General features: G+C 38.9%; 3 protein-coding genes across 3 annotated transcripts; all 3 read right to left on the bottom strand.

The window, feature by feature from the left end:
* Positions 1-404: 404 nt before the first annotated feature.
* Positions 405-3558, bottom strand: LOC103429038 (defective in cullin neddylation protein AAR3). The gene is made up of 9 exons (XM_008367181.3): positions 3270-3558; positions 2446-2575; positions 2216-2267; positions 2027-2102; positions 1836-1918; positions 1424-1520; positions 1244-1289; positions 1047-1135; positions 405-933 (listed from the first exon to the last, which is right to left on the bottom strand). The coding sequence occupies exons 1-9, from the start codon at positions 3325-3327 to the stop codon at positions 545-547; spliced, it is 1020 nt and encodes a 339-aa protein (XP_008365403.2). The 5' UTR covers positions 3328-3558; the 3' UTR covers positions 405-544.
* Positions 3559-7047: 3489 nt separating this feature from the next.
* LOC103442358 (pentatricopeptide repeat-containing protein At5g50390, chloroplastic-like) lies at positions 7048-9707 on the bottom strand. Its single transcript, XM_008381137.4, has one exon. It carries the CDS (start codon positions 9361-9363, stop codon positions 7243-7245), a length of 2121 nt encoding a protein of 706 aa, XP_008379359.3. The 5' UTR covers positions 9364-9707; the 3' UTR covers positions 7048-7242.
* Positions 9708-12144: 2437 nt separating this feature from the next.
* LOC103411197 (uncharacterized) lies at positions 12145-13567 on the bottom strand. Its single transcript, XM_008349851.4, has one exon. It carries the CDS (start codon positions 13050-13052, stop codon positions 12351-12353), a length of 702 nt encoding a protein of 233 aa, XP_008348073.2. The 5' UTR covers positions 13053-13567; the 3' UTR covers positions 12145-12350.
* Between the last annotated feature and the right edge of the window lie 6753 nt (positions 13568-20320).

Below are 20320 nucleotides of genomic sequence, written 5' to 3' on the forward strand. Positions count from 1 at the left end.
CTTTGGGTTGCCGACGGAAACACTTTGTCTTTGGCAAACTTGGCTACGCCTAAATCTACAAAAGTTTTGCCTTGCGTAGCCTCGGCCATTTATCTGATCAACCATTGATGATGATTAAAACTAATATAGCATAACTCAATACATTAGGAATACAAATTAAATTTGTGAAAAACTAATGAAAAGAGCTTGAAAACTTTGAGTTTTAACAATAAAGACAAAATAAAAAGTAACCTGAATAATATCATGTTTGACTTTTTAGTGTAAAAATATGATTTTTTATTAAAATAAACAGTACCACGGGCTTTTCTTTAAAACTCCCCTAAATTTATTAATTTTGTCAGTATTAGGTTTGACTTTTTAGTGTAAAAATGTGATTTTTCGTAAAAATAAACAGTACCACAGGCTTTTCCTTAAAACTCCCTTAAATTTATTAATTATGTCAAATCCGAATAGAAGACTATTATTAACGTTCAACCAACAAATCAATAAGAAGACTACATCCCAAGTAAACAACTCTAATTGCATTCGGAAACATCCAACTACATTAAACTGCATCTCCTCGTAAAAGACGCTTTCGATATTTGTGACTCTTTGAAAATGAAACTCCCCTGTCCCGATCAAATTGCAGACAGGACCGCGCAGAAAGCAGTCCTGCAAAACCCTTCAACAGACACCCTTCAACCGCGCATGGAGATTTGGAAGAATTCACTGGACTGCTATGTCTTATGGTTTCCATGGAATCATCCACAGTATTTCCTGGTGTACTCTCCTCCCAGTTTGCTGGTATGTAAGACATTGGCCGACTTTTCTTAGTGCTTAATGCAGGATTCCAGTCTGTACAGTATGGGAAGAGGGCGGGCGAGGGCACCACTTCTTCCATGTGAAGGTCCTCCCCAGGTAACTTCCTTTTCAAACCAGGTAAAATCTTCAAGCCTGCACCACAATATTATTAGGACGAAAGCTGGGGGATACGTTACGCCAATACAAGCCTGGCATTAGTTAAGGTAGTGAATACTGGGACTGCGCTTGGAAGTATAGTTACATACCAGGAAGAGGGTCATCATATGTACATGACCACGATTCTGCATCACCACAGTTACAGTTGAAGCTAGAGTTATTGTTAGATCCGGAAACCCTGCACGACAAAAGTCTGTTCAATTATACATTTACGTAGACCTATCATTATGAGTATTTACAGCCTCACATTTCATGAGCTATCATTACGAGGGTATAGAGATCAAACCTGTACATATGTTCAACAAAGTCATCTATTAAAACAGGCCAAGCTCCTGCAAAAATGATTAAAGCAATGATCATTCAGATAGGAGTCTCATATCTGATGGACTCTAAGGGAAATTTGAACTTATCGTTATGGGCTTAGATAGAAGGGAGTAAGCATCAACACAAAACTAATGATATATACCTTCAGGATCATACCCTTCCAGATTTTCATGCACACAGCGGCTAAAAGCTAAAACTTGCCGCCAGGTATCTTCAGAGATGTTATGCCGCTGATTTTTCTAAGAGGAATACCAAAGATTAGTTGCCTTGAAATAGAGAAAAACTTTATGCACATGAACTAAAAAAAATACATTCTCATATTTCATATAATTTTGCACTTACGTGCAGAATTCTTGGTTCTAGCCACTACAGTGTTGACACTTTGGCTTCTGTCTATACATAACTTTATATGACAACCAACTACATGACATATAAAAATGAATTCTTGGTTCTAGACTTCTAATCATGGTCACCATTAGCAAACCAAACATAGTTCTACACAATAACTGTTTCAACAAAACATACTAGCAAGCACTGAGTTGGGGTAATCTTACCTCAACAAAATCACACCATTGATTCAGCAACCGAAACCTCCCAGCTAGGACTACTCTCCATGCATTAACCGCCTTATTTACAGCTGCAAATGAATCAAGAAAACAAGAAAGACAAAGGAGGGTGTTACATTGCAGGAATGAACAAAAAAGGTTAAGAACTATTGTGGATTGAATAAAATAAGAGAGCTTACTGATATTCTTCTGACCGTTTTCACGGCACATGAAGAAAACAAAATCATAGAAACGTGAGAATTCAGAAAAGTCTACCTGCATAGGGAGGTTATTTCTTTTGTTAGGAACTCATTGAGTCATAGTGGAACCAAACATCACACATTAGTTAACAAGAATCTACTTTAAAAACTTCGACAAATAAATCTTACCATCGAATCCAACCGCAACATTAGCTTGAAAACTTCATCAAAAATTGATATCCTGTCAAAGCGGACAGTCTACTACTCAATAAACTGATATAGAAAAGGGGAAACAAAATGCTTAAAGGCTAAAATGCTTAAAGGCTAAAATTATAGCATGATGCAGGATAACCTCATCCTAAGGGCACTCCAAATTATGTTTTGTCCCATAACTCTAGCTTCCATATAAAGATATATACCTAGCGTGCAGTTTTGATTCCACCAGATATAAGAGCTGAGTTAATGCCTCCCTTGAATATTTAGCCATCTGTGAATCATCATTTTCTCTGTATCCTTCACCGTGACCGTATCCATTTCCCGTCCTGATATCTGCAATTTAACAGTCAGAATTCGTACTCTAGACTCATCAATAATAAAAATTGAAATTTACATAATGACTGGTTATACTTTACACAGAACTGGAGACTAAAATAACTCCGTAGCTCATAAAATCGAAAACTGCAATTTCAGAAAATACCCACGAAACGGAAGCTACTTGAGACCAGAAATGCATTTGCTTTATTTCCTAAGATAGTTAACGATAATTGAAAACTCTTTTAGTAGTTCACAAACAAATGCAGTTAGTTAGCAAGAAAGATACAGCCTTTGCACCATAACTATCACAAAGCTGCAGTATTTTCACACAATGGAACCTCAAACATGTAAATTTCACGTATTAAATCAGCTCACTGCATGTCTTCTCCACACTTTCTCGGCAACCAAACAGAAAATAATTTACAACCCAACTTTAGTAAGGAAAATCCCACAAAAGTAAAGTATTTATTTTCAAATTTTCTCGCACCAAATTGAAAACTTTCAAAACCCCATTAGAAAGAAGTTAAAGGTTCAACAAATCATCGGCTTTCTACCCCAAAAATACCATAAATTCAAATTTCACAGCCAATGAACAACCATGAGAGAAAGAATTAAAGCTTTATACGAATTGGGAGAATATAATTAGCGAAACGACAATAGGAGAAATTCAAAAAAAAAAAGAAAAAAAAAGCCGGAGTAAAATAATTACCGCAGAATCGGCGATAAATCTCAAAGATGTCGAATCGAGTGGACCCGGACGGATCCATCAAGCTCCGGGGAGCTTAGGGTTTTCAGGAAGGAGGAGGTGTGTGGCTTTGGCGTCCACCACAAGCTACCGAAGCTCTTTCTCTTTCTTCTCTGGTTTTTCTCCCCTCTTCCAGTTGGGTGTGTTGATCGATGTGTCAGGCTGAGTGAGAGAGAGAGAGAGAGAGAGAGAGAGGATGTTGTGAACCGGATCTTTAATGTTGAGTGTGGGTCGGGTATTTCAGGTTTACCAGTCTCAGCCCAGTCCGTTGGGCGGGATTTATATTTGTGGCATCATAAATTCATGGCTCATTTCGAAAGATAAAAAAAATAAAGAAATATAAGAGTATAAGAGTCGAAAGTGCGAAAATTCGGTTGGTTATAGTAGTGTGTTTCTCTTCTGCACTTAAGTTCAACTCCTCGATGTAGAGTTTAGATTCAAATAATTTGAATACCACTTAAATAAAAAATTCCTCATAGCAATTCTTCTATGCCCGAATAAGAAAAAAAAATCTTTAATTGTAAACAATCGAACAAGGATTTATTTTGCAAATTATTGAATAATTTAACTAAATTCATATGAGAAGAGGAATTCGAACTGAGGCGTAAAGTGGACATCACGTAATCATAACCAATTTGCTCTAACAATGCGAGTTTGAATTGATTATTATTAACTTATTAAGGCCTTTATTTTTTAGATATTTTTAGCAATCTTGATTTAAATTCAAATACATTAATTTTTAAATGTTAGCTTCTTTCCTTATATTTTTTTCAAAATTTGTTTTAAAAAAATAGGGAAATTGTTACCTTATAATTCACATGACCAAAATAAACTATTTTCTCTAGGGTTTGGGAAGCTTGCCCTAGTTCTTGAAGAATTAGGTTTAATTTTTACCGCAGCCTTTATATTATAAATCTAAATCCCTAAATCTCGGTCTTTTTGTTAAGCAAAACGAGATCAATCTCTCTAATCCTTGAAGCTTCAAAGACGACACAAACAATGTCTTCCCAATCGCAATCTGCAGGCTCTTCCTCCGACCAACCACCGAATACTACTACTCAACCGACAACGTCCTCCACACTACACGCACGCGACGTCGACTCCGACGATACGTCCATTGTACTAGCCCTACCAGCTACCCCAGCGATGGCAGAAGTCGAAGCAGCATCCCAAACGTACAGTTTCCTCGCCTCTTATTTTTATCCCAATCCCCCGCCTGCCGCTGCCTTTGCGGCCATGGCGGGCCTGGCGTTGGTGACGGCCTTGGCTGGGGCCACCCAGGAGTCGATAGAAGCCTTGCCGAAGGTGACGGTGACGGAGGAAACAACGGCGGAGTGCAGTATCTGTTTGAAGGAGTTGGAGGTTGGGGAGGAAGCCAAGGAGATGCCATGTAACCATAGGTTTCATCCGGTTTGCATTGTTAGCTGGCTCGAGAGGCGTCCTTCCTGCCCGCTTTGCCGGTTTTCGATGCCTACGAGGGCGGAGGCGGCCGCACAAGGGCGAGGACATCAAACCACCGGGGTGGATTCGATTGAAATGGTTGATTAGGGTTCAGTGAGTGCTAGAGACTCACGGAAGAATAATAATAATATTAGTAATAATAATGATAATATAGTGTCGTTTTTTTTTATTGAAAATTGTTGTGTTATTAGTTTAAAATAGGTATTAGATAATTGTTTGTTCTTATATGTATGAGTAATATATATGACATTTAATCTCTTTTTATTCTTCTTCTCGTACGAATATATATTACATATTAATATGTATAAACCCCGTTAGTCGAGGGATTTCTCAAATAAACTTTTGTGCTTGTTTCTTTAATGGATTTATAAATTCATGGATTTTTATGAAGTTTAATTGATTTGTAGAAATTTTATATAAAATTTTGATTCAATTCCTTCGAAATCTCATGGGAAAATGTGAGATTTGTGGATACTTAAAATAATCTCCCAAATTCCCTCTAATTCCTCAACTCTCTCAAATTCTAAAAATTTCTAATTGAATACACCTGAAATGTTATAAACTTCTTTAAAACCTTAATTAAGGAGGGTGTATTCAATTGAGAATTTGAGAGATTTTAATGGATTTATAAATCCATGGATTTTTGTGGAGTTTAATTGATTTGTAGAGATTCCATGTAAAATTTTGATTCAATTCCCTCGAAATCTCTTGGGGGGAGGTGAGATTTGTGAATGCTCAAAATACACTACGAAATCTCTCCAATTCCCTCTAATTCCTCAACTTTCTCAAATTCTTTAAAATTAAATTCTAATTGAATACAACTGGAATGTTATAAACTTCTTTAAAATTCTAATTGAATACACCCGGATTTCTAAGGATTTTTATAAACTATCTTAAAATCCTGATTGAATACACATTGAATTTCAGAGAATCACTTAAATTCCTGATTGAATACCCCTAGATTCATTAAAAGAATTAAAATCCCTCAAAATCCTAATTGAATACACCCTCCTAAATACATCTGGATTTCTAAAGATTTTAATAAACTATCTTAAAATTCTAATTGAACTTAAAATCCTAATTGAATACACTAGATTCATTAAAAAAATTAAAATCTCTCAAAATCCCAATTGAATACCCTAAGTTTTGAGCGTTGGAAGAATTCCATCTTCTGGGCCCCTTCGCAAAAGAACCAAAGAAAGCAAGAAAGAAAATCTCTTCACTATTTTCCTATAGAGTCTGGGAGATGGACTCGTCCTTCACGAAGCAGGAAATAGCATGCCTTCTATGACAGGCTCGACTCTAGAGTATCCCTCTAGCGCCCCTTAATATATCTGTATTCCTCTGCAACCTCAACAAGTAAGCAAGCAAATTAATCACAGCGTCTAGCAATTCAGAAGATTATTACTCGAAGACAACAACGATGTCCCAAGAATCCAGCAACGCTTCTGTAGCGGTGGCGGCATCGATAGGATCATTCATGGAGGAAGCATGGATGACGAAGCCTTTTCTGTCGGACGAGTGGCAGTGCTGCAGTATTTGCTTGGAATGCTTGAACAGTGCAGAAGCCGATAAGGAGGTAACATTGCCTTGTAAGCATAAGTTTCACTCGGCTTGTATTCAAACCTGGCTCGCCAAGCGCGATATATGTCCGCTCTGCGGGATCAATGTTAAGCCTGCCGTGCAGCTCTGCAGGATCAATGTTAAGCTTGACGTGCCGGCAATGATGGAAGAAAACGATGAGATCAACGTGTGGGTGAATATGATCACCAATATGGCTCAACTATGGCACTTTGATAGTCTTTGAAGATGTTACTGTTTTATGTCAACTTTTTCTTATTCATCATATGTAGCTTCCTATTGACATCTTACTTTAATTAGTTTGTATTTTATGAGAGCGAGGCTTGACGCAATAAAAAGGTTGTTTCTTTGTGAACAAAAGATCACGGGTTTGAGTCGTGAAAACAGTCACTTTACAAAGCAAAGATAAAGCTGCGTACAATAAACATTCCTACCTCAACTCTCGCAAAGTGAAAATTCTTGTTGGCTTGGGTAGTCCTTTTATTTTATCTGTTTGTTAATACATTTATTTGATTCAAAAACAACAACAAAGCTTTGTCCCACTAAGTGAGGTCGGCCATATGAATTTTAAAACGCCATTGCGTCTGGTTTTGCTCCAAGTATACGTTGATTTAATTCATAAATACATTTTTTTTCTTTTAAAAATTTGAATAAGAAATAATCGACTCAAAAGACTAGGCAACAATTTTTGCAAGCAAAATGAACAAGAAAAAAAATCTTGATTTTATTCATTGGTCTTTAATCTATGTTTACAACAAACAGTATTACCCCTAAGGCTGAGAGAACTCGTACAACAGTTTGAGTGGAGTGATTTTCATTCCCTTTTTTCTCTCCTACACTCCTCTCTTTTTTGCAACAGAATCAAGAGACGGGGAGTACGTAAATAACTCTGCCATCACCAGTAATTTCCACAAGAGCAACTCCCATCCTTGAAATGGTGGAATCTGCTGGCGTCCCTCACTATGATTTCCCTTCCCGTAACCCTCGCAATTAACTTAACTGCAGAATGGCAGTCTCCGCAAATGCGGTGACTCTGCACAATTTGCAGTGGTGTCCCATCCGAAGTATTGATCAGACCATAAGCGATGGCCAGTTTCTCGCTGTGGTAAAACGACGTCTGCTCATGTTCATCGACATCAGGAAGTAGATACTTCTCCTCAGGGGTGTAACCGTGTTCTGTAATCTTGCTTATCAAGTCATCCACTTTCTGGTAGATCTCTCTTGTTTTGGCGTGGCTTTTTTCTCCAGAACGAAAAATATGCACCTGCTTTTTAATTTCGATCCAAGTGCATGCTGGAAGCATTCTCAAACCTTTCCGTCTTAGAGTCTGAACGACACCAGCAGCCTCCCTCAACTTCCCAGAACTGTTGTATATATTTAAGAGCACAATATAATTACTTAGCTTATCAGGTTCCATCCCATAAAGTTTTTCTGCTGCAAATTTTCCGAGCTCTAAATTCCCATGGACTCGACAAGCTGTTAGCAGGGCAGCCCACATATTTGCCGTAGGATCAAAGGGAGCGTCTATTATTAGTGCATAAGCTTCATCCAAAAGCCCCTCTCGACCTAGCAATTCAATCATACAAGCACAATGCATCGCCCGGGGCTTGATCTTGTGATCCCTGCTCATTGATTCAAAAATCTCCCATCCACGTTCTGATAAACCAGAATGACTGCAAGCAGACAATACAGCAAGAAATGTAACATGATTAGGTACCATTCCTTCCCGAAGCATCTTCTCAAACATCTCAACAGCCTCATCGCCCCGGCCATGATTACCATACCCAGCAATTAAAGCATTCCAAGATATTACGTTCTTGAGAGGCATCTGGTCAAAAACATGACGAGCGTCTTCTATTCTTCCCCATTTGCTATAGAAGTCAACGAGTGATGTGTTGGCCACTATATCTAACCCAAAACCATGACGAACTAGACCTGCATGAGCTTGCTTAGCATGTTCCGGTGAAGCCAGCCTTGCACAGATTCTTATGATCATGGAAAATGTGAAATGGTCCATCTTAACACCGGAATCACGCATGTCATAGTACATACCCAGAGCTTCCTCACTGTAACCATGAAGTGCATAACCTGCAATGATGGTATTCCATCCTACCGTCGTCTTCCGTGGCATCTCATCAAAAACCCACTGAGCATCTTCGATACTCCCACACTTGCTGTACATATCGATCAACGCACAAGACACGAATATATCAGCACCTAGCCCCATCTTCAAACAACAAGAATGAAACTGTTTTCCAGCAAAAATGAGTCCGAACCCAGCCGATGCCCGAATCATGGTGGCAAAAGTCCGTGACCCAGCATCAGAAAACTCCTGCCACATAATTAGAAACAACCGGAAGGCCTCCATGAAATTCCCCGAATCCACAAGGCCCCCGATTATCGTGTTCCAAGAAACCTGGTTTCTCACAGGCATTTCATCGAAAAGCCTACGTGCATCAATCATCATCCCACATTTCACATGCATAAGCAGCACCCTGTTCCTCATATACTGATCCAACTCAAACCCATTACTAATCATGTAATTAGAAACCCTCTTAACCCCCCTAATCGATTTCAAAATAATACAAGCGCTCACCAACGCGTCATAAGTACTACCCGCCAATTCATACCCGCCTTCAAACTCCAAAATCTCAAACAATTCAAGTGCTTCTCGGTACCGATTACACAAAACCAGCTTCTCGATCTGACTACACAGCCCAGTATTGCGTTTAACGATCTGGGTATCTTCCAAAGGCGCTCCCTTGGGCTCATCGACGTCGATTTTCGACGGCACGGGCTTCGGGCGCGGCTTCAGCTCCTGCTCCACTGAGGAACACCTGATATGCGGCAATGGGTTCCTCCATTTTAGTCGATTGAACTGGAAACAGTACCCAGAAAACAGAGATAACGATCTCCGCCTTAAGAACTTAGGATCCGAGAACGAAAAATGGAAGCTGGATCCGCTCTGGATCTGATCCAACGCCAAGTTTTGATACCGCAACACCGGGATCTCCATGATTTGGAAAATGGAGCTCACTCAGTGAATCAGAAATGGAGCTGATGAAGAAAGATGGTACCTTTGAAACGGAACACCGGAGTCTCCGTTCAGTGAAACAACGACGTTACGGTTGCGAAGAGAGGAATGGTGCCGTTTCAGGGTGGAAAGGTGGAGAGTGATGGGGACGGAGGGGTCGGTGGTGTAGGAGAGAGGATCAGCATTGGGAATTCCGCCGAGAAGAGTCAGGTGCGGGTAGTTCGAAGTTGCTCACCTTCCAACCGAAAGCTTCTATATTTCTGTGCAAGTTTTGAAGGTGGAAGGTAGGGAAAGGGATCCTCTTCGTACCAAAGCTCAGGAATTAAATGATTCGGACCTTTACGATTCATCACGGTTAAAAGCAAAAAGGTTTGTAAAAAAATTTAGAAGTTATAATAATTTTGAATCGTAAGATTAAATTTTAAAGATCCAGATCATTTGATTCTTCAGATCTGCATGCATAGATAGGGAGAGGATCTCTTTCTGAAAAGTAGAAAGCAAACGAAAACGATGCGTTTTTTGGGGTCAAATCGATACTAAAGACTTGGACAATTGAGTACTGGTTAGGATCCAACCAATCTAATTTTTTTTTTTTGTATAATCAATAAGGGGAGTGATTTCCGCACTCTGTAGCGTCTATTTTGTTTTTATGTAAATTTTATTTAAAGAATTTTAACGAAAATTTTTTGGTATTGTTTATTTAACGAAAAATCATATTTTTACACTAAAAAGTCAATCATGATACTATTCATTTTACCTTTTATTTTGTTCTTATCGTTAAAACTCAAAGTTTTCAAGTCATTTTCATTAGTTTTCCTTTTTATTTATTTGTTAAATTCAATAATCTAAAAGAGAGGGATGCATATTTTATTTTCTAATTATAAAAAATAGACTCGTGTCTTAAAAGGAGTATCGATTTTTCTTGAGCGTCGATGGTTCTCGATCACTCAACGTAAATCGTTAGATCAAATCAAACTGTTAAATATACGTTAGTGCTTAGCGTTCGTAAGTACTCAAAATGGAAAAGCATGCACACAAAGTCTTGTGTTTGAAGTTTATCAACTTTGATATTGCTTATATAGAAAATTTTACATGTACAGAAAATACAAACAATTCCTTTAAATAAATATGTTGGCACATCGATCATATAAATATTTACAAACTATACACTTTACTAGTGGTAACTAGTTTTACTTATGTGATTGTACATGATTAATTTGAAATACCGTTATCATAGAAAAGTAATTTGAAATACCGAACGATTTAAAATAATGTTATCATGGACAACATGATTGATTTGAAATACCGTTTTATGTGTAGCAATAATGACAAGTGCAAAAAATACAAATATTTATAACTATACCTTTACTAGCGATAATGAGTTTTACTTATGTGATTATAATGGGACACGTATTATACTTTCTAAATCAATCACACAATGTTACGCGCCTGAACTTTCCCGCTTGATTGTGCATTAATTTGAAATATAGTTATCATGCACTGTAATTTGAAATACCGTTACTGTGTCATCCCAAATGCAAAGGAGTTCATCGATTGAACCATTTTTGGGAAGAAAAAGAAACAAAAGTGAATTTCACTAAAGAAAAATGAAACGCCACCACATTTTCATGATCGCTTCAAAGGAAAGGAAACCTCCTTTATGCCAACATGTACCCTTTCATCTTTCTCAAAACAAAACAAGGTTCACTAGTACTCTAACTGCAAGCATTCTCTACATTCCTGCAAGCGTAAGGTGAAACCATGTCAAAACTTCCCCCAAAGAAGATATCGTGAACGTTAAACGTCAAACAACGTAAACTCAAACGTATACGCGAAGTCCACCGTGAATTTCTTCGAGAATTTGTGCCTACGAAACCATGTACCGCCAACCCACCCGTGTGTGCAGATGAACTGGTAGAGCAACAAGGAATGTTTGAACTGAAAAAACCTATCAACCATTGCAACGTCTGAGTCTTTCTAACCTAACCATAGGAGTTTCAAATTCGAAATTCGAAACCCTGTTACTCTTGAGCAGAATGAGAAAGCCTCGATCTCCTTTTGAACACAAGAGGAGATATCAAAGAATTTAGTACTCCCACGGCGTAATGGTATTGAGAAACATGATTCATCGGAAACCTACACGAGGGAGCACGCCCTGCAACCGCAAATGAATTAGGAATGCATCTAACATTTCACTGGCAACCTACAAGACTGATTTCTTTATGATAAAGCTTAAAAGCTAAACTGAAGCAGAATAAATTACTCAGATGAAAGCAAAGCCAAGTAAATTATACAGTGTGGTGCAAACATGAGTAGACAAAGCATATCATAACCGGAGTCAAATCAAATGTTTAGTTCCTTCGGGGAATTGCATTGAGTTTACCTCAACAGTTTCCACTCATCGAACTGGAACATCCAAGCCAAGTTTCCAGATTGCTGTCATGATGCGAATGAAAAAGTTACCTGCTTTTACAAGTTTATATAGCCAAGCAAGCTGTAAGTTTCAACAAGAACCGAAAAATCACAGAATCGGAGACCGCCCCTCTGCAGCTAAAGTATGATACACTGCTCCTAGTCTCCTAAGCACTGAGTAACAATTGGATTGTGCAAATGCAGAGAAACCATTTCAAGACAATCTCACCTCATAGAAGAATCATATCTTATAAACGAAAAGAAAAAGAACCGATCAACTGCATCAATGAAGGACCAAATTCAAATTTCAGGTTCAAAAACTTTAGGGAAAAACATATAACCAAAAGGAAATGAAATTAAATAAGGGATTGTTATATATTCCTCACTATAACCAAGGGTATATAATCCTTACAACTTATTCCATGAGCTAAGTTTATTTAAAAACAACACTGTGTTCCGAGAAGACGGCCTACAGAACGGCACTCTTCTTCTCTGCATTATGACTACTCCTTTACTCATAATTTGTCCTCCCTATGGTTTGATAACCACATCCAATCCTACTTCTTGATCCTTTTAAGCTTCTTCGGTCCGGGAACTTCCAACCTACCAACAGAACACCCGCACCTAGCCCGAAACAAGAGCACTGCTCTCCCATTAGGAGGTGCCATCTTCTTAAGCTCGGCCTCCAATTCGCGGTGGTGATCGCGAGGCAATTCGAATAGGCCCTTCTTCACTGCGTCCTTAACCGCCGAAGCTGAATTCTTCACGCACTCCTCCGTCTCTAGCTGAATGTCGAATTCAGCTGCCTTTCGGAGGCCCTTGCAATTGGGATTCCCACACGTCCTGCTGGTGCAGGCCAGCAGAGCCCAAGCGGCCAGTGCCGCACAGCACATGCTGAGTCCCATACATCCGTACACCAACGGAGCATTCGAAACCTCCTCCCTCAGCACATACATGATTATTTTCACAATTTCAATTGTCTTAACAGATACAAACTTCACATACGGCAATAGCAAATATCCAAAAGCAACAACCACAGCAATAAACAACACAATATCGATCATCAAAGCCCATCGAGATCGATCGCAAGACGGAGCTTTTGAGCAATTGGGAGAATTGGGTATCTTTCTTCTTCCTTGAACATGGTTGGTTTGCCTGGATTTGGCACTTGGGTCGGTTAAACTCATTGAATCCGCCATGGGAGTGTTTGGTTGGTCAACGGAGTTGCAGACCGAGATTGAGCTATGGATATATACCATTTCAAATCGAACCCAGAATCTTGATTTCCAATCCAATCAGCAAAATCGGATAAAATTCAAAACCCACCAACCTATACCGAAAAATCAGATCGACCCACCTCGCAAAAAAAAATCAAAACAAAGAACAAGAATCCGATTTGCACCTGACGATCCAATAGAATCACTCGTCGGTGCCCCGAATTGAATCCGAATCAAAACCAATCAATCCTGTTTCGACATCTCAAATTCTTGAATCCGATTCAAACAGCTACGAACTTGAGATATCAATACAGAGAAACAGAAAACGAATTGAGAGAATTGGAAAAGTGCGAACTGGGTTGGGATGCGATTGGCCGGCTCGAAAAGCTGAGAAAGCAGAGCGGACAAGGAAGAAGCATTTACTGGTTGTTTTTATCACATTTTTCTTCTTCTTCCGCGATGAACTAGTAAAACTCTCTCTCTCTCTCTCTCTCTCTCTCTCTCTCTCTGGTGCCTTTATACACGCAATGGAAAATCCGAAGCGACACGTTGTGTGGGATTACGCGGGCTGCTTCTCAGATGGGCTTTTTATATTTTGGCACCGCCACACGATGATGTGTGCATGATTTTGTGGGGCAGTTCATTGGGCTTGGCCCACTTTTGCTTAATTTGCAGTATTTAATGGAAAGAGATTCTCCGGATCCATTTCTTCTAATCCATCAAATCATGGAACATTACCGTTGAAATTTGATCCAATAGCTACAAACAGATGTTCATTTTAAAATTTAATAACTTTAACTGTTAGATTAAATTTCAATGGCACTGATCTTCTGATTTGGTGGATTAAAAAGAAGGGATCTGAAGATGATCCCTTTCGTTTAATAATTAAAAACTATTTTATTTTTATTTCTCTTTTACTTTATGGAAAAGAAACCAACTTTCGTGACTGATTTGTCCTCTTTTCCTCACACTTTCGTGAAAAAGTGTTCTTGTAGCGAATTATTAATTTTGATCGGAAATGGAGTTAGGATTTTATTTGAGAGGTCATAATTTAACATAAAATGTTTTGATTCTCTACAAAGGAAATTATGGTTTGTACTTTTAAATAATAAAATGGGCCCCACCTTCTTCTTCGTGCCCATTGAAAACCAGCCACACCCACACATCCCTCCGAAGAATGCTCCGCGACCCAACTGCTCAAAGACGTTGTAAGACCTCTCTCGACTTGCCGTTTACTAATACATAAAATGAAAAAAAAGTATGAGTTTCTCATTAAAATTTAGAGAACTTTAACGAAAAACTTCCGGTATTGTTTATTTTAACAAAAAATAACATTTTTACATTAAAAAGTCAATTCTGATACTATTCATTTTACCCTTTATTTTGTCCTTATCGTTACAACTCAAAATTTTCAAACTCTTTTCAGTAGTTTTCCTTAAAATTTATAATCCAATACCTCAAAACCCATGAATTAAATCAGACTTCCTCAATTCATAAATCTTCATTCCAAATAAGTAAACATGTCATAAAAATAATGAAATAATCTTCTTTGAATGTGTAGTTTTTCTAAACCAATCGAACAATCTAACATTTTTATTATTATTAAAATAATACAACATGTTAAATTGTCTTCTACATCTGCAATTTTGATACGTTCTAATACTCATATGTCAAATTAAATATGTTTCCATTGATGAAAAAATGCATTTCTTTGTGGGGAAATATACCAAACAATTGACAACAGAACGGAAGCAACAACGAGATGAAGAATTTACGCGTTTGGGTTGGGAAATGGGAATCCCAATTGGCATATTTTTCAACCAAATGGACGCATCATATTCCCCATCAGCCGTGTTGCCCTTAACCTTCTTGACTTTGATGAATGCTTCCCCTTGACGTCAAGTCATGTTACCAGTCAACTATAACACGCTGGATTTTACTTTTCAAAACCCATGATATTTGTGTGAAAAGGACCCCATGAAAGGTACACTTAGCCTTGTCGATGCGATCGTTACATTTAAAAATTTATTTTTACGCGTACTTAGACGGTTTAACATAAGATCCCAAGTAGGGTAAACCAACGAATTTGGTAGAGGTTGTGCAAAACGAGAATGTGTTGTGTTTTTTTTTTTTGCCACGGAAGGCAAGGTCCTAACCTATAGAAAAACTTAATGTATATTTCATATATCAAACAGTTACAAGTTCATACATAAATAGGAGAAGAAACGGGAAAGAGAGTGAAGAACAAAAGGTAGGGGACAATGGCAGCTAAGCAAGCTTTACAGCCACACCACTCTCTCTAACTTAAGCCACTAACAAGCTTTACAGCCACTAACAAGCTTTACACTGATGAGGGAATAACAAACAGCTAATAGTAGCACTAAGACTAGCTGAATGCAAGTTGAGCTGTTATCCATCAAAGCTAGATAAAGCTTGCATTATTCTTCCAACTGTATTAGGTTTAAAGACTGATATTCAATACTCCCTCTCAAGCTGGATCGAGAGATTTTCTGGATCCAAGCTTGAAGAGAAAACGATCAAGTTGTGCAGAAGGAAGAGGCTTGGTGAACACATCGGCAAGTTGATCACTGGAGCGACCAAATACAGTTTGTAACAGCTTGGACTGGACTTGGTTGCGGACGAAATGACAGTCAACCTCGATATGCTTTGTGCGTTCATGGAAGACGGGGTTGGCAGCAATATGCATTGCTGTTTGATTGTCACAGTGGAGGAGAATTGGCTTGGAAAGGAAGATTTCAAGATCACGTAGCAAACTCTTTAGCCAAATTAGTTCGCATGCAGTAGATGCCATTGCACGGTACTCAGCTTCTGCGCTTGACCGAGCTACAACGGATTGCTTTTTGCTCTTCCACGTGACGAGGTTACCACCAACAAGAGTGCAGTAACCAGTTGTGGACTTGCGATCAAGTACGTTGCCTGCCCAATCAAAGTCTGTGTATCCTTCAATGGTGAAGTGTCCGCGTTGTTTTGCATGAAAATCCCGGTAGACATTGAGCTTTTCAAGTACCGAAGGATCCTTTTAACTAGTTGCAGATGATGAGATGAGGGAGAATGCATGAACTGGCTGACAAAGCTAACAGCATAAGCAATGTCAGGTCGGGTTATAGTCAAATAGATAAGTTTTCCTACCAACCTTTGATACTTCGATGCATTTTCAAGCTGGATGCCTGAGGTTTCATCCTTGAAATTTGTTGGTAGTGGTGTTTTGGCAGGCTTGCAATGCATCATATTGGCTTCTTCTAAAAGATCGAGAACGTACTTTTGTTGATTTAAAAACAGACCAGTTGGAGATTGATCCATTTCGATTCCAAGAAAGTATCGGAGTTTACCAAGATCTTTGATTGAGAATGTTGAATGTAAGGTGGCTTTGAGAGCAGTTATTTCTTCTGGATTATCTCCTGTGACAATAAGATTATCAACATAAACAAATACCACCAATCTTCCATGCGTACCAATCCTAGTGAACATTGAAGAATCTGCATTGCTTCGTTTAAAACCGGATGACATAAGGACAGAGGTCAGTTTTGAGTACTAAGCCCTTGGAGATTGCTTGAGACCGTAAATGGCCTTGTGAAGCTTGCAGACTATTCCTTGTTCCTTCTCTCGTTCATGACCAGGTGGTAGGTGCATGTACACCTCTTCTTCTAACTCCTCATGTAGGAAAGCGTTTTTTACATCCATTTGATGTAGAGACCAGTGTGAATTGATAGCCACCGAAAGAAGCACTCTAACTATGTTCATCTTTGCCACCGGGGCAAAAGTTTCATTGTAATCTACCCCGAAGGTTTGCGTGAAGCCCCTTGCAACTAACCTTGCCTTGTGCCGCTGTATGGTTCCATCTGAGTGAAATTTTGTCTTGTAAATCCATCTTGCCCCAACCACACGTTTATCTTTTGGCAGAGAAACAATGCTCCAAGTTTTATTTTCATCGAGTGCCTTCAGTTCTTCAAGCATGGCACGCCTCCATACAGGAGATTGGTTTGCCTCTTCGAAGGATCGAGGCTCAGAGTTTTGAGATAACTTAGTAACAAAGGTTGCATGAGATGGGGAGATCTTGCTGTGGTAAACCATTTGTCCAATAGGATATATAGGCGTGTAGATTTCAAAATCATCAAGCATGGCTGAAGGTTGTCTGTTTCGAGAAGGATTCCTTCGTGGAGGAGGAGGTTGTTCAAGTTGGGGCTCTCTCCTTTCGTGGAGGACTTCTTCATCATTTGCTTCCATATTTTCAGGAGCTGGCTCTATCTCAACAGCTTCATTGTCCGGTGTTGACAGCCTTGGATCATCAAGGAAGAGAGGAGTGGGAAACACTTCATATGAAAGCTCCCCATGAGGTTCATCATCATGCTTCTGAAAGAATGAGTATGTCTCATCAAAACGTACATCCCTGGATACAAACATCTTTCTGGTCTTAGAATCATAGCATTTGTATCCCTTTTGGGAAGTTGAGTAGCCTACGAATGCACACTTGATAGCCCTTGGATCAAGTTTATCTCTATGAATAGTTTGAATGTGCACATAGCATACACATCCAAACACACGGAGATGACTTATGTCAATATCTCTCCCCTTGAGAATTTGGTAAGGAGATTTAAACTTCAAGATTCTGCTAGGAAGGCAATTGATGATGTATGAAGCGGTTTGTATAGCTTGAGACCAGAACTTCTTTGGAAGATTTGCTTGTAACATTAGTGATCGTGTTTTCTCAAGCAAATCTCGGTTCTTCCTTTCTGAAATGCCATTTTGTTGTGGCGTTCCTACACAACTTGTTTGTTGCAAAATTCCATGCTCACTTAAGTAAGTTGTCATGATTTTGGAAGTGTACTTAGAGCCATTATCAGACTTTAAGATGCCAATATTAGAGTTAAAATGATTTTGAACTAAGTTATGAAAATTTTTGAAACACTGGAAAGCTTCGTGCTTGAATTTAAGTAAATACACAAAGGTAGTTCTAGAGAAATCATCAATGAAAGATATATAGAATCTGTAACCATCAAAAGACTCTAAGGTTGCAGGTCCCCAAATGTCGGAATGGACAATTTCAAAAGCTTTGGTAGTTCTAGAGAGAGAATGAGGAAAGGGTAACCTGGTAAACTTAGATTTGTGACAAACTTCACAATCTGGGATCTCTTTATAGAAACTAGGAAAAATAAAAGACATAACATGTGAAGAAGGGTGAGCTAATCTCATGTGCCACAGCTGCTCCTTGTTTACTATGTTTAAGTTTACGTAGAAACTCTTTGGAAAACTTGAAGAGAAGTTGACATAGTACAGGCCATTGAGGAAGAAACCTTTACCAATCGTTTCCTTCGAAACTCGATCCTGGAAAATCACACAGTGAGTGGAAAAAATTGCAAGACAATTAAGCAATTGTGTTATTCTTCCTACTGACAGCAGTTTGAAAGGAAAAGAAAGGACATGCATGACAAGGGATTCTTTTTTACTTGAGAAGATTTTGAGTTTCCCTATGCCTACTATACGAACCTTGGTGCCATTAGCTACGGAGACAAAAGAAGGAGTGGAGAAGTTTTGAAAATCATTTAGTGAAGATGCATCGTTAGTTATGTGATCAGAAGCTCCTGAGTCGACTATCCAAAAATCACGACTACTACTAAGATCCAATGCAGTGGAAATAGTTGCAACAATACCTGGCACGTCATTTTGTGACACTGAGCTTGATTGTTCGAGGAAGCCAGCAAACTTGCCGAGCATGGCTGAGGGACTTTCATGATTTTTTGTTCCTTGTTTCTGTTGCAAGAAGTTAGCAAACTCATTTATGAGAGTAATGGGACTAGAAGAAGAGTTCATCATATTATTGGAGGCATTGTCGCAAACAAGGTTTCCTCTAGGAGTGTAGGCAGGCTTCATTTGGTTTCTTGGTGCTCTTCCATCATCGTTGAACTTGGGTTTAAGTTCTGGATGAAGAATCCAGCACTTTTCTTTTATGTGTCCAACGCCTGGACGACCTATCTTCACACAGTGAGAACACTTTAAGTCTGGTCGTTTTCCCTTGTATGGTCTGGAAAAGGTGAAGGCTCTCGCTTCTGATGGCCTAAGATCTGATTCTCCAACGACCATGTCTGCATTCATGACCTTCTTTCTTATTTTTTCGCGTTGAATAACATTGCAGACCATCTGGAAGGTGGGAAGTTCAGGTGTCATCAAGAGATGGCTTTTAAGGTCTTCATACTCTGGTCCAATGCTGGCAAGCAACTGGAACACCTTGTCTTCTTCAGCACGCTTTAAAAGAATGGTTGTATCCGTGGTATGAGGTCTGTAGAGATTCAATTTATTCCATTTGGCCTTCAGGTTGCCAAGATGTTGAACAAAGGAAAGATTTCCCTGTTGTAATTCTGTAAGATCTTTCTTCAGCTGGAAGACTCGCCCAACATTGTTTAGATCTCCATACATGTCTCGTACAAAATTCCAAAGGTGGTGAGATGACACTGAATAACTGAAAATCTCAGCCATCTTTGGTTCCATAGAATTTAACAGCCAAGACATGATAAGTTGATCTTGGGACACCCATGCTGCATAATCTGGTAAAGTTGTTTCGGGCATGATATCATCCTTTTGAATGAACGGGAGCTTTCCACGTCCTCCAAGAGCGAGAGAAATAGCTCGTGACCAGGGCAGATAGTTGAATTCGTTTAGGAGCACAGAGCTCAAACATTGAATTGGGTTGGTATCCATGGTTTCGTTTTTTGAGATTTTCTCTGATGGTGTTGCCATAATGGCTTAACTGGTTTGGATTTGGTAGGATTTCAGAAGAACACAGATGCAGGTCCAAGAGGGATCACTGCTCTAATACCATATAGAAAAACTTAATGTATATTTCATATATCAAACAGTTACAAGTTCATACATAAATAGGAGAAGAAACGGGAAAGAAAGTGAAGAACAAAAGGTAGGGGACAATGGCAGCTAAGCAAGCTTTACAGCCACACCACTCTCTCTAACTTAAGCCACTAATAAGCTTTACACTGATGAGGGAATAACAAACAGCTAATAGTAGCACTAAGACTAGCTGAATGCAAGTTGAGCTGTTATCCATCAAAGCTAGATAAAGCTTGCATTATTCTTCCAACTGTATTAGGTTTAAAGACTGATATTCAATATAACCAAAGTATGAAAGTTATTAAAGCTAAACCAGTACTAGTGACCCCATCAACCAAGAAGTTTGCCTGCGTGACACATGTTTCTCAATCACTTAATGTCTTCAATAATGTTTTTCAATCTCCAGGGAATTGTTTATGTCTTTCCAAATTTGCCAACAAATTAACAGAGCC

The sequence above is a fragment of the Malus domestica genome, chromosome 09 (assembly GCF_042453785.1).
Source record: "Malus domestica chromosome 09, GDT2T_hap1".
In the NCBI taxonomy this organism is placed as follows: domain Eukaryota; kingdom Viridiplantae; phylum Streptophyta; class Magnoliopsida; order Rosales; family Rosaceae; genus Malus; species Malus domestica.

Bases quoted from the DNA above. Each gene is read 5' to 3' on its own strand.
- LOC103429038 (XM_008367181.3), bottom strand. From the start codon at position 3,327: ATGGATCCGTCCGGGTCCACTCGATTCGACATCTTTGAGATTTATCGC. The intron at 2,268-2,445 runs GTATATATCTTT...CCGCTTTGACAG, and splicing joins GAATCAAAACTGCACGCTAG to GATATCAATTTTTGATGAAG. The intron at 1,136-1,243 runs GTTTGATCTCTA...TTTGTCGTGCAG, and splicing joins TTTGTTGAACATATGTACAG to GGTTTCCGGATCTAACAATA.
- LOC103442358 (XM_008381137.4), bottom strand. From the start codon at position 9,363: ATGGAGATCCCGGTGTTGCGGTATCAAAACTTGGCGTTGGATCAGATC.
- LOC103411197 (XM_008349851.4), bottom strand. From the start codon at position 13,052: ATGGTATATATCCATAGCTCAATCTCGGTCTGCAACTCCGTTGACCAA.